Source organism: Durio zibethinus, chromosome 17 (assembly GCF_047325235.1).
Source record: "Durio zibethinus cultivar Kanyao isolate XHJ-2024 chromosome 17, ASM4732523v1, whole genome shotgun sequence".
In the NCBI taxonomy this organism is placed as follows: domain Eukaryota; kingdom Viridiplantae; phylum Streptophyta; class Magnoliopsida; order Malvales; family Malvaceae; genus Durio; species Durio zibethinus.
The window spans coordinates 8,221,532-8,235,748 of NC_143178.1; the positions used below are offsets into that span (position 1 = coordinate 8,221,532).

Here is a 14,217-nt window from a genome sequence, read left to right on the forward strand (position 1 = left end):
GTCCAAGGAGGAATTGGGATTGATCAGGAACTCCTGATCAATCCTTATAAAAGGGACTCTGGAACAGAATGCAAAACACACAGAAAACAGTAAGCAAAGCTACTGATTTGAGAGAAAAGGAGGCGTTTAAGAAGCTAAGAAAAGTTTAGGAGTGTTCTGGGAGTGAGAAAAATTTTTTAGAAATTTTTGGCAAAAATTTTTTCTGGAAATTTCTGGGCAATTTCCAGATTCCGACGAAATTTGAATTTTCCGACGAAAATTCCGACCAACCTTGAAGTTTCCGGCGACCTACCCAGTTTCCGACGAAGAATCCCAGAAACCGGCGATCTTCCGGCCAACTTCCGATGAAATTTCCAGATTTCGGCTACATTTTCCAGAATCCGGCACCGGTGTTCTTCGATTTTTAGAGAGAAGGGAGAGAAAAAGGAAAGAAGAGAAAGAGAGGGAGGAGCGTTCTGCCAAAAAAATGAAGGGGATTACCTTTTATACCCTCCCAAAACGACGTCGTTTTGGCCTTAAGTAACCCAGAGGATCCGCGCGTTTTGCCGAAACCGACCCGACTCGGGCGTCGACCCGCTTTCTGACCCGCGCGTGCCAGCCCCCCTCCGAGCCGAGCCGAGCTGAGCCAAGCCGCCAAGCCGCTCCCCCGAGCCGTTTTCTCTTCCTTGAGCCGAGCCGCGATCCGAGCCGCTCCAAGTTTTTTTTTTTATTTTTTTGAATTTTTTTATTTCTTTGTTTATTTGTTTATTTTATTTTTTATTTATTAGATTAGATTTATGTAATATTCTTTTTTTTATTTTTTATTATTCTATTTTCTTTAAATAAAAATAAAAAATTTCAAAAAAAATATTTTTAGGGAAAAGTTGAAAGTATCAATTTTCCTCATAAATAAATTTAAAAAAATATATATTTTTAGGAAAAAGTTGAAAGTATCAATTTTCCTTAAGAATAAATTTCCAAAAAAATATTTTTAGGGAAAAGTTGAAAGTATCAATTTTCCTTAAAAGAAAAATAAATTTTCAAAAAAAAATATTTTTAGGGAAAAGTTAAAAGTATCAATTTTCCTTAGAAATAAATTTCCAAAAAATATTTTTGGGGAAAAGTTGAAAGTATCAATTTTCCTCAGAAATAAATTTCAAAAAAAAATATTTTTAGGGAAAAGTTGAAAGTATCAATTTTCCTTGAAAATCAAAATTTCAAAAAAAAAAATATTTTTGGGGAAAAGTTGAAAGTATCAATTTTCCTTAGAAATAAATTTTCAAAAAAAGGGTTTTTGAGGAAAAGTTGAAAGTATCAATTTTCCTTGAAAATCGAAATTTCCAAAAAATATTTTTGGGGAAAAGTTGAAAGTATCAATTTTCCCTAAAAAAAAAATCATTCTTTCCTTCCTTTCTATCTTAATTTTGATTTTGTTTTTTTTGCTTTAAATAATCCGACGACGGAGCCTCTGTAAGTGAAACAGTAGTTTTTCTTGCATACTCTTGAGGTGAGGGAATTTTTTCAATTTTCTGCTAAAAGTATTAGAGTCAATTGAGAATAATTTTCAATAATTAATTACTTGGTAAAATTTTAAGGCTTTTGGATAACACAAATTCAAGCTGGTACCATCTTTTGATGGGCGTTGTGAGGGTGCTATAACCTTCCTCACACGTAACCGAACTCCCGAACTCTGTTCTGGTTTGTAGACCTGAACCTATTCTTTTAGGGACCCTTAAACTTAAATGTTCCCTAAAAGGACAGATTCCATAGGTGACCAATCGCACTTAGACAAAAAAGATTGGTGGCGACTCCCTAAAGTCAATGTCTAGGGATAGATCCCGGGATCTAGACGTTATGACATTATTTTTTGACAACTATGTAGGTAGAAAAACTACATTGAAAGAGTTTGTTAAGCAATATGAAATGGCTTTGCAAGATAGACAAAAGGTAGACAACTTTGCTGACTTTACAACATTGCATAAGAAACCGAAATTAAAAACTCCATCACCATTTGAGAAACAAATATCAATGTTGTATACCTATAAGGTATTTAAAAAGTTTCAAATTAAAGTTTTAGGAGTATTTAGATGTTATCTTATGAAAGAGAAGGAAGATGGGAAAATCATAACATTCAAAGTCTTAGATTTTGAAGAAAAATAAAGACTTTATTATTGAATGGGATACATCAATGAAGGAGATCTCTTACCTATGTCGTTCATTTGAATATAATGATTTTCTTTGTCATCGTTCATTAAGTACTCTTCACTCCTTGTGTTTAACATCTTTAATAAGGATGTTAAAACCAAACACAATAGGGCAAATATGTGTAAAAAAGTGCTATCAAATAAACAACATTATGATCAGTTGTTTCAAGGAGCCATTGAATTGATTGGAGAAGGCTTCCAATCTTAGGAAAGCTACAATGTTACACATAAAACATTGGGGGATGTCTTGAAGCATTACTTAAGCATTAATCATTCCATTAAAATAAGTACTAACTCTGCATGCGGAGCTAATGAATATGATATTCATAAAGCAAATATTGACAGTAACATATTGCCTAGGACATTGATACTTGATCCCCAAGTGTCAAAAACAAAAGGAGCTCCAAAAAAAATTAATCATGGAATTGAAGAGAAGCAGAAAAAAAAACGCAAGGAAAAACAATACAGTTTCATATCATTAATTTGATTCTTACTACATATTAATATTTAAAAAAAAAAAAATAAGATTCATACTATTTACAATTATGTACTTTATGAATAATTAAATTTTTTTGTTAGAATATGGTTTACAAAAAAGAAAACTCCAAGGATGGAGGAAAAAACTCTATATAGGATGTGGTATGGAGTTAACTAATATTAGTGATACTAAAAAATAACTTTCATTTCTTATAACTTTTCTTATTACGAAATTTATAACATTTTTATATACTTTCTAAAATAATATTACACTGATGTTTAGGTAATCTCAAATGCATCAATTATATATGAATCTTATCATGGCCAGCAAAGGATAAATGAATTGGTACAAATTATTGCTTTATATTATGTACTATATTTGTTGTTAATCAATAAGTATACAAGTTCATAGACAGATATAATGTTTAATTATACTTTACTTATTCAAGAAACATATATGTATAGGTGTTTAATTTCTTCATTGTTTTTTTTTTTAATTTTATTTTGATGCATGTTTAAGGAACAAAAAGGTCAACAATATTATACCAATATTATCCATATGAATGTCAGTCCAACAATTTTACACAATATGGTATATATCTAAACTTAACTTTTTATTGTGAATTAAATAATTATTACTTCATTTTAGATTATAATTACCAATTTCTAGTGGCAGCTATGACTAACATTTTAGGTAGTACCTCAACATTGAATTGGACAACACATTTGATAGATGAAGAAATATTTGAGGTATAATTCTATGACATTGTTCTTATTTATAAGATTTTGTATAATTACTTTTATTGACTTGTTAATATTTTAAATTGCAAGGAAATTTCAAAAAGATTTATTGTTGACTAATCTCTTTAAAGATTTTTTTTTTTTTTTGTAAATTTAGCATCTCTATTTATAAATTTCCCAAATTTAATAGTACCTATTAGAGAGATATTTGGATATTTTGAATATAATACTTTGGTGGAATAAAGATATGGAGGATGCAATAAAAATTTTAGTTTATTTCATTTTTTTTGGTTGCTTAGTGGTGGAAAAAATATTTGTATGGTTTGTTAGGCTATGATTCAATAGAAATAGAATGTTAGTATTATTGAAAATTTTATTATCTACTTGAAAATTTAATTGATAGTATAAGAGCATTTTTTAAAAAAATTTCTTATGGTATAAAAAATTATTTGCTATTTACTTTTATGGTTACTTTTTTTTTTTTTTTTTTGCACTTGCCACATGATTAATTAATTTATTTTTTGAAGTTTATTTTGGTCAGTATTTTTTTTTTTAAAATTTGGACTTGGATAGGTCATGCTCAATTACTTGTGATTAATTAATATTAAAAATTAAATTGAGTAAAAATATTTTTTAACAATTAATAATAGTTGAAAAAGGAAACAAAAATGATAGATTCAATTTTTAATGTAATCATAAAAATTTTTAAAAAAATTGAGATACGTTTGATTATGAAAAGAATTGCATTAAAAAATATTACGTAAAAAATGAAGGAATAGATTAAAAAAAAAGTAGAAAGACATTTTAATCTAAAATTTTGGATGAAGTGAAATGATAAAACATGAGGCATTTTAACTTTCACGTAACAAAATGTATATATTTGAGATTCGAAACATCTTAACAAATAACCGATTTCCAATTTAAAAAACATGATGCGGTCAATTCTTACATCGAGCGTTAAAAGGACCTGTTCGGACGAGTGTCCCTAGAATTCGCCTGCCTTACCCTGTCCTGCCTGAGATTCTTTTATGAAATGATAACATGTAAGTATAATGACAACTGGCAAGCAGTCGAATTTAAGTTGAACATTCCATATCTAAATTATTTTGAATTTAGATATTTTTAATTTAAATATTTTTAAATATTTTTAAATTTAAATAAATTTAAATTTGAGTTAAAATTAAATTCAAATTAATCAGGTATTTTAAATTTTATGTAAAATATTATTGTTTCGTTTTTTTTAGTTTATTTTTTTCGTTTAAGTAATTTTAAAATTGAATTTTATAAATTTAAATATTTAATTTTTTTTATCAAATCTATCTAATTTAAATTTAAATATTTTTACAAAATTTTGAATTTGAATTATTTTTGTCACCTTTACTTGAAAAAGGAAACTTTGAAAACTACTATTATTATTAAGTGATTAAGATTATTGTTCTTTGGTGGTTTTTTTTTAAGTTGGATTCATAAAAAAAAAAATTTATATTTGATATATTGTTAATATATAAATTTTATATATTATCAATAAATTAATAATATTATTTTATTAATAAAATAAATTAATAATATTATTTTATTAATGAATAAATTATTTTTTAAAATATTAAATTTTATGTATTTATTTTAAAAATTAATATTTATTTATTAATAAAATATCATCATTTTATTTATTGATAATATATAAAATTTATATATTAATAATTTATCAAATATAAACTCAAAAAAAATTTATATTTAATATATTATTAATATATAAATTTTATAAACTACTAATAAATTAAACGATGCATCTATATGAAACCCTGAAACCCATCCCTTGGAATACATCCCAAAAATAAAAAAATAAAAAAGAAGAAGACACATACACTCTAAAAACAAGCTTGGCGTTTAAAGGAAACAAACAAATAAATAAATAAATCCACCCACCTACCCACCCACCAAGGCACCAACTGTTTGTTTCTCGGCTATCCGAGAGAGAGAAGGAAAGAGAGAACAAGGTTGTCTTTGGCTAGCTTTGGAGCCGGAGGGCATGGACACGCACGTGCCCAGAAATCGAAATGAGTCATGGACGGACGAGAAGCATGTGCACTTCTTGAACTCCATGGAGGCATGGTTCGTCCGTACAATGCTCGGGAACAAATATCGCTATAATCTCCGTCTCGACCCTCACCTGCCAGACAGCTCTGAGTCAACTCTCGATTACAAACAGAATATTCAGATAAGAAAAAAGCATGCCACTTCAGGTAATGTTAACGTTCTTGTCGTCGACCTTGTTTTTTTTCTTGTTCACGGTGCATTTGGCAACAGTATTCTCCTTTTGTAGGATTTCAGGGTTTTAGTTTTGAGCTGTGTTAATCATGGTTCCATCTTCCATTCCATGGTGCAAAATGGTGAATTTTAGCATAACGCAATTGTTTTTTCTATAATCTTTAGACCTTTCTTGTTTAGTGCTTTAATGTTTTGTTTTAAGTTCCAACGCCTGGAAGATTTTTTTGGGCATTTCGTGAATTTTTTTTTAGAGGTTTGAAATGCGTTTTGACCAGCCTTCCAAACACCACCGAAAGAATATGCAAAATGTCGGATATGCCTGGAGATATTTGTAGTAGTGGCCCCTTGGTTTCTTTTTTTTCCCTTTTAAGTATTCTTTGTCTTTGGTCCATTTTGGCATCCCCGCAGCAGATTTTATTGGCACTACTAGAAGCAAAATGAAGGGCACGCCTAACAAATGTTCAAGGAGACCATCTCAGCCGCCTGACTCGTCACAAGATCAGGTGGGTCACACTCTCGACCACATGTAGATTGCACATTGATCTTTTTATTCATGATCAGATTGTTGAAAATCAAGTTAGCTGGCAAGTTCCAATCTTTACAACAGTTTGTCTTAACTCTTCTGACATTCATGAATTTTTAGTCTTATGGTAAATAAACTTCTGTCATTGCTTTTTTTCTCTCTTAATTGCATGTGTGGGATTCAATCACTTTATCTTTTCTCTACCATCGAAATCCCCATATGTAATGACTTCTCAGGTGGTCCCACAGATTGAAAACAGAACAGGAGATATATAAAGATGAGAAAGAACTTCCCAGTGTATGCCAGTTGCATCCATGGCACCAGCAGATTGATATAAAGATTTATTCTTCTTTGTTTTAGGACTTTTTTTTTTATTAATTTCTTTTCCATTGTTTCTTTGCTTTATGTGTAGTGGGTTTCTTAGTAGAATAGCAGCAGAGTGATTTGTCAGTGAATGTACTATGAAAAATGGTTGAATTATGCTAATGGATGTGTCCTTTCTGCCCCAGAACATTTATAGTAGTACTTTCCAGGATTATGACAGTTTTGAATTTTATTTAAGCATTTCAGTCAGAAATTGAATTTTAATTATTTAAAGTTAGAATTATTAATAGATTATACGAGTATTGGATTATAGACTGTCGGTAAGTTTTTTCACTTAGTTATAAAACGCCCTTTTAGACTTGCATTTAGGCCAGCTGATTCATGAAAGGTATTTTTTACTATATCTTGCTCAGGATCCTTTCGCTCTTAAAAGTGTACTACTCCCTATGATTATACAATGTTGTGATTGTTTTTATATATACTCGAATTCTTTATTGAAAAGATCACAGGAGATGGCGACAAGGATAAAGAAAGGAGGGACTTCAATCTTTGATCTCTCAGGCACGCCTAATTATCATCCTGATAATAGAGTTCGTTGTTTAATCTCTTCACAAAATAATACCTTACTAATTTACATATATAGTACATATATAAAAGCCTATCAGATGAAGTTAAAAGTGTATCTTACCCTATCTGTTGCAAGCGACCGGTGCATGGCAATGTTTTAAGCTAACTGGGCATAACTTGAATTTTATAAACGTCAATGGACAATGATCATGTTTTGGGATCTCAACAACAGAAATTACATATTACCAAATATGATGTTTACCTGGAAGATTTTTATTTGGATGTGTTTGGTGCAATTTGTAGTTAAATTCTCGAGTTAGCTACCATCAAATGACTTGAGGTTGCAGGAAGAAAAAGAGAGGGCCTCTTTCATTCCTATTCAAATACTTTTCACTTCTGTTTGAAGAATTTAAATGGAAATTAAGAAAGCAAAAGAAACAAGTGAATGTAAAAAAGAAATTTATTATCAGAGCATGGCTCTTCATGCACAAACTCAAACCAGCATTAATAATTAACAAAATTATGTTTTTCAGTTCATTATTAGTTTTCAAAGAGGCAATAGTTATTTCTAACTTGAAGTTAATCCAAATGAAAGAAAACAACTTTTCATTGCATTTGAGTCCTAAACATATTCCCTTTTCATTCCCTAAGCAATAATTGAATGTTTCATTCCTATTTCTATTATTTTCAGATTATCATCACTAATTTACATTTATATTTCCATCCCTGCAGTAATTGTTACCCACCCATTGTGAGAGAAGAACAAAAAAATGCTTGTCTTACGGCCCAGAAAAGTTATCAGGTTAATGGTAAGAGAACTGAAGCTAGTCTTAAAACAATCCAAATGGAAAACAACCTAGCTTCCTGAAGCAAGGATCTTTGATCGGAAGCAGGAGAGGGGCATTTTCAAATATTTGTAGTTCTAATCTCGACCTAACAAACTTGTGCACAAATGAACTTCCATTGGGGTTATCTAGAGGAAATACATAAAGTCACCGATTTAGATGAAATCAAACAAACTTAAGATGAAGAAATTGAGAATCGATCTGCAACCATCAGTACTAGCTGTTTCAGTGAGTTGTACCAGTATTAGAATTCCTCAACCTCAAGGTAGGATTGGGAATAGTGTCCTCTTTTGAGTGTGAGAAGTGTCAGTAGAAATAATACTGCGTCGGAGAAAATGAAAAGATGAAAAACAGGGAAAAAAAAATTTAACAGTCAAATGTTGGACTCCAAGGCCCAACCGGAGACATTTACTACTTCATTTCCTTTTTTTAAATTAATTTTTTTATAAATTAAATTCGATTATATTATCTTATCCCTTCTTCTCATCCTTATATTTGTTTGGATTTTAAATCCAAAATTAAAAATAACCTTTTATATTTAAAAAATAACACGAGAAGTCAAATGCTTATATAGGTGAATCAAAAACAAAAACATTTATAAAAAATAAATTGAATGCTATTGTAATCAAATCTAAATTTATATGATCTGTTAGTACGGGACTCTTAATTTTAATAATTAAAATTTAAATTTTGATAATTTTAAATATGAAAAAAATTGTTCATACAAGGAGAAAAAGCCTAATTCACAGAGCCAATAGGGAAAGGCAGATTTTTAATGTAGCATTTCTGTTTCAAGGTACAACGTGGACAGGACGCGCATATCAGTTGGGCTTCATTGAAGTCAAGGCCGACAAAACGAAGGAAACAAAACGACCCAAAGTCCAAACTGCAAAACTTTCCTAGCATAAACATATTCCCTAGTTCCACGACAAAACCATCGGGATGTCTCAATCATTTCTCTCGACGCTCCAAATTCCTTGGAGCAAACAAGCAATGTTACCTTTCTTTCAAGTTTACAAGAATCTTATACTCCAAACCTTACTCTTTTTGTCACTCACTTTAATCCTTACATTCCTTAAAATCCCAATTTTCTTTTTCCAGGGTCTCCACACTTACATCCACCCTGAAAACGTTGGTCACTGTAACAACGCCTCTTCTGGTGTTAGAACTGCTATTCGTAGACTTTCTGGCTCGGATTCAGGACCTGGACTTGATGGTTACCAATCTTTGTCATCAAGGAACAATGCAGAGCTCAAAAAGAGGAGCAAATCTAAAGACATCTTCGAGTTCGATGAAAACAATGCCCAGATCTTCGGGCTGAAACTCGATGATGGTTACCAATCTTTGTCATCAAGGAACAATGCAGAGCTCAAAAAGAGGAGCAAATCTAAAGACATGTTCGAGTTCGATGAAAACAATGCCCAGATCTTCAGGCTGAAACTCGATGAGGGTCCTCTTCAAACAAGGCTTTTTTTCAATGGGTATCACAATTCTTTTGTTTTCTCCTTTGTGGGTATTTCTTGTTTGTTGCTTTGGAAGTATTTAGGTGAGTCTAAGGGTTCCGGGGTTTTGGCAAATGGGAATTTGATTCCGGTTATTTTTGGATTTATTGGTTTAACCAAAGTGTTTTAATCACTTGCAAATATATCGTTTGAGAAATCTGCTTCTAAGAGGTCGGAGAAGCAATTTAGTGCTATTTTTGGCGTTGTGAGGTTTCTTATAGGGATTATGATTTGTTCTGGAATTGGACCGTCGGTTTTCGATTTCCATTCGATTCAGTTGAAGGGTCTTGGAGGATTTTCTTTGCTGTTTTGGTGGGATTCCTTGCTGGTTTTTTTGTATGCCTGCTGGGAAGAATGCTAGGTCCTTTTGGCTTGGCACTGATCAGCTTAGATGTAACTTGTCCATAATTTATTGTGGATGGTTTGCTAGAATGATTTTATATGCTAATTATTTGTTAACTTTGTTCACAGCTTTACTTTGGATTAATCCACTAGCTGAAATTCTTGTTAACAAGAATACTTCTGATGGTAGAGGAGCTCATGAGAAGTTGTTTGGAAATGTGGGTTTTTCAAAATTGGATTTTTCCAAGTTTAGGGTTTTGTGCTTATTGCTTTCCGGGGTCTTACAAATTGTGGCTTTACGTTCAAACCTGCAGATGTTTTTGAATGAAGCCGTTTTGTCTTGGTACTAAAGATTACATGCCAGCAAGGTCCCGATTTGGGTTTTAGTCGTGCAAAGGTATTTTTGCACAATCACTAATTATGCCTTGAAATTTTGCAATTCTTTGCACCACCAGTTTTGGTACTTCTCTTTCTTGGCTTATCTCAGGTTGACAGTAACTCATTTGGCAAGTACAACTTGGTTTGTGGTTTTCTGCCTTATTCTGCTTTTGTTAAAGAAGTAGCTTTGTTTATGGCTTGGTGGATCATATTTGTGTGGGCGGTTATTACTTCAGCAAGTCTGCTGTTTTATCTTCATGGTATTTTGTATGTTTTCTGATAACTTGGTTTTTTGTACTGACCTTCAGCATCTGGCCTTTACTTGGTATTTTTTTCCTATTTTTGGATGGAGATTGTTTTCCTTGTAACAGATTATTACAGATGTTTGTCAATAAATTGTAATGGAATACATGGGGCAAGAAAAGCTCTTCTCAAATGTTGTTTCATTTCAGTTTATTTCATTTATTGTTTCTATAATCATGCCTGTCTAAAGATGTAGTTGGAACTTTGCAGAAGTGTGCAGGTGTAGGATGATGTGAAGCGTAGTTGAATTTTTTTGGTTTCATATTTCATTTCAGTTTATACAATTTATGGGTTCTATGGTCATGCCTGTCTAAAGATGTAGTTGAAACTTTGCAGAAATGTGCAAGTGTAGGGTGATGTGAACCATGGTTGAATTTTTTTGGTTTCATATCTATTATTCATAAGAGAGGTGTAAACTGCTGTCAGGATGCATATCTGGATGCTTCCATCTATTATTTTCTGAACAATTGTGCTGCTACCAGGTGAACTAAGCAATATAGTTTCCTGGTATTATTGTCATCATTTTCCCCTCTATTCTTTTGTGTTGAGTGTAAGGACCTCTTATTGCTTCATGATCTTGACCTGCATTTTGCTCTCATAAGGTAAGTCATGTTTCCAATTTCATGCTACAGAACTGTCATCCTATCATTAAGCTGTCATGTGAGATACAAACTGTAATTGATATAAGTTTTTTTACTGTCATTTAAGTACACTGATTCTGCATGAACTTTTTTAGATTATGTAGGAATTCTAAAATTTGTGCAGATATTATATTGCTGTTGACTTTTTGGAGTACTTGTTACATGTTTGAATTTATGGTTTTGAATTATGCTATGTTAGTTGCAGAAAACAACAAATGCAGTTTTCTTGTTTTAGTTGAGTGGATGATTTTATCATTGTCGACGTGTGTAGCTTGTCTTGTATATGTGGTAGTAATTGTAATTTCTTGCCAATTACCTGTGAGGAAAATTTTGAAGGCCAATGATTAGGTAGGTAAATTTGTGAGCATCTATTGGTATGTAATAGAAAGCTGATTGTTAATGACTTCTCAGCTCTCGCAAACCTGATAAAGAGTCGTTTTCTGTTGGATGGAGAAATGCCAATTTTCATGTCTTTTTCTCTTCCCATGCAATGTTTGGCATCATTTTGAGCGCCAATTGATTCTTGGTCGTAAAAGCAACGGGGCAAATTTGGATCCAAAAGAGGGGAAAAGTTTTTATTCTTGGAATTTAGGAAAAATCTTCCAAAAAAACAGGGGAAACGCTAACCACGCAAGGGTACTAAGCCCAAACATTGTCTCTAACAAAGCTTTTCATGGTTAATTATCCTGGAGAAGAATTGTTGTTGTTGCTAGTTCTTGAAGAACAAGGAGAAAGAAAAATGGAGTTCAAAACCTAATTAAGTGCTACAAATTGAGAAACTTTCTTGTAAGTAAAAGTAAGATTATGAGCTGTCTCTATGTAATTTTCTTTACAGATTTTACAATAAATATAAACTAGTAATATTCCCCATCTATAACTATACATATTACTACTTAAACTGTGGGACTCGAAAGTGAAAAGTAGTAAGTAATAAAAAAGAAGGAACTTGGACAGCGAACGGCCCAATAGTTTCAGAATTAGCTTGGACATCTTCAAAATTTGATCGAATCCTTGTAGCTAAAATAAAGTCGTTTGATTATAGGTAGCTATTTAGGTGACTCGTAAAAACTTATTACAGATTTTATGATTAATTTAGGTATTGCGAACTTGATACGATTTTAACATTTTTGCATTATTTAATAAGATGGAAAAATGGAAAGATGAAATTTTGAAAGAGAAAAACTTGCAAATATGAATTAACATATATTTTTTATTAGTGTGCCTGGTAAAAAAAATAAAATATACAATTTTATTTCCATACATTGTTTGGTATAATTAAAAATAAAATATTATATTATATTTTTTAATCATTATACCTATTGTAATTAATATATAAAAACAAATTTAAATATAATATGATTAATTTTGTAAATATGTAATGTTTGATTCGCAATTCATACGATTTTTTTCTTTTATCTAAGCAACTTTTTTAATTTGAAATAATTTATTTTTGTGAATAAATATAGAATAATATTATTTTTTTTCTCTCATAATCAAATATACTCAAATTTTATTTATTTTTTACTCTCTCTTGTTTATCCCTTCTCTTTTCTACTCGTATATTATTTTATTTATTTATTTATTTATTTTGGGTAACAATACTTACAAGAATGTAGCTTTCGCCCCGCCTATGGCCTATAGCCTATGGCCTATGGCTCAAGGGGCTCATAAAAGGTAGTGAAAATTTGATAAACTATTATCGATTATACGTTCAATTTCAGGTATTGAGTTTTCAAATATTTTCAGTAAATGATTGAAGTACCAGTTTGTTTATGGTCACACCCACACCATGGTTTAAAAATAATAATAACTAGATTTCTACCCTCACTTTTTCGAGGGTTTTTTTGTCAACATCAATTTTCTTTTATGCTAATTTCTTTTTCATTAGTAGAGAATAATGAAGCGGAGGCATCAACATTACTTTGCTCATTTTACTGCCAGCTAGTTCTCACATTAAATTCATTTTCAAATGCTTTATTAACAACAAGCATGAATGGTGATGGTTGAAAAAGTTCTAAGATAACATGCTACAAATAAATCAAATCAAATTTTATTTTCAAAGGAAAAAGAAAAAAATAGTCGCCAAACTTAAATTGAAGTAAATTTTCAACTGAATTAGAAAATATATCAAAGGGAACAACATTCAGAAATATTTTAACATTTTACCACAAAAATGAAAGAAAAATAATAGAGTTGCATCATATCAATCAAAACTTCAAACAATCAATGATTGTTGCACTCTCTTGAAAAATTATGTGTAATGTCTTATAACTATATCATGAAGATCTAAAAGCCTAGCTCTAAAATACCTCGAAACTTTTGAGAATAGAACCCATAAGATGTAGTCGGGCCTCGTGAACTTTGGATAGTTGGTGTGTTGGTTTTGACCTAGAGTCCCGATTAAAATTGAGATTCCTCAATTAATTTGAATGGCCTTTGCTGCTCTTCTATAGATTGAGCTCTATAACCCTTCAATAGTGTAATAGTAACTTCTTATTATCTTAGAACAAATAAACTCCAAACCCATTTAAATATATAAAATAACAACAAGAAGTACTTAAAATACAGATAGTTCATTCAAAAGCAAATAAAAACTAATAAACTCTTGGAAAAATCATTCCAAATTGATGAAGATAATGAGAAGCTAATATATAGACAAACGATTTAAAGCATTTAAATTCATCAAAATTGACAACCTAAAGTAAATTTAAGGCAAATAAAAATCTGATTAACCCAATCTAAATTGCATGCATTTGAATCGAGTAATGAAAAGGTAATAATTGGAAACAACAGAAAAGATAAATAAATACCCATGGAAATTCAAAGCAAACCATTGGTTATCTACATGAGGAGATTAAGAAAAAGGTATTGGTCAATACTTTTGAAGTTATATTCTAAGTGAATCTTTTGAAAAATGCTTAGAATGGAATAATACATGTCCAATAAAGATTGACAAGTTACTTACAATTATTCCATATCATATTCACAAGCATGCAATTATTTACGAAAGGCATAAACAAAAATTTAGTTTGTACATCAAACATCCATGTGCAATCCAAAATGAAAGAAAAAATCTACCTTTTGTGCATCCTTTGTAGTAGCAAATTCAACATGTCTATACCT

The 14,217-nt window shown here is 30.9% G+C and overlaps 2 protein-coding genes across 4 annotated transcripts; both read left to right on the forward strand.

Annotated features, from left to right (window-relative positions):
- The first annotated feature begins 5,253 nt into the window (after nt 1-5,253).
- LOC111288218 (uncharacterized) lies at nt 5,254-6,795 on the forward strand. 2 transcript variants are annotated; one of them, XM_022879011.2, is made up of 3 exons: nt 5,254-5,644; nt 6,078-6,172; nt 6,429-6,795. In XM_022879011.2, the coding sequence occupies exons 1-3, from the start codon at nt 5,431-5,433 to the stop codon at nt 6,465-6,467; spliced, it is 348 nt and encodes a 115-aa protein (XP_022734746.1). In that variant the 5' UTR covers nt 5,254-5,430; the 3' UTR covers nt 6,468-6,795. The 2 variants fall into 2 exon arrangements, with proteins under 2 accessions (XP_022734746.1, XP_022734756.1); XM_022879021.2 differs by having other exon boundaries at nt 6,081-6,172.
- Nucleotides 6,796-8,779: 1,984 nt separating this feature from the next.
- On the forward strand, nt 8,780-10,586 carry LOC149514006 (uncharacterized). Of its 2 annotated transcripts, XM_089745812.1 has the most exons (4): nt 8,780-9,409; nt 9,902-9,990; nt 10,087-10,169; nt 10,260-10,586. In XM_089745812.1, the coding sequence occupies exons 1-2, from the start codon at nt 8,871-8,873 to the stop codon at nt 9,915-9,917; spliced, it is 555 nt and encodes a 184-aa protein (XP_089601938.1). In that variant the 5' UTR covers nt 8,780-8,870; the 3' UTR covers nt 9,918-9,990; nt 10,087-10,169; nt 10,260-10,586. The 2 variants fall into 2 exon arrangements, with proteins under 2 accessions (XP_089601938.1, XP_089601937.1); XM_089745811.1 differs by having other exon boundaries at nt 10,087-10,586.
- The last annotated feature ends 3,631 nt before the right edge of the window (nt 10,587-14,217 follow it).

Coding starts and splice junctions, on each gene's coding strand:
- LOC149514006 (XM_089745811.1), top strand. CDS start 8,871: ATGTCTCAATCATTTCTCTCGACGCTCCAAATTCCTTGGAGCAAACAA.
- LOC111288218 (XM_022879011.2), top strand. CDS start 5,431: ATGGACACGCACGTGCCCAGAAATCGAAATGAGTCATGGACGGACGAG. Junction 5,645..6,077: donor AAAAAAGCATGCCACTTCAG/GTAATGTTAACG, acceptor GCATCCCCGCAG/CAGATTTTATTGGCACTACT. Junction 6,173..6,428: donor CTGACTCGTCACAAGATCAG/GTGGGTCACACT, acceptor ATGACTTCTCAG/GTGGTCCCACAGATTGAAAA.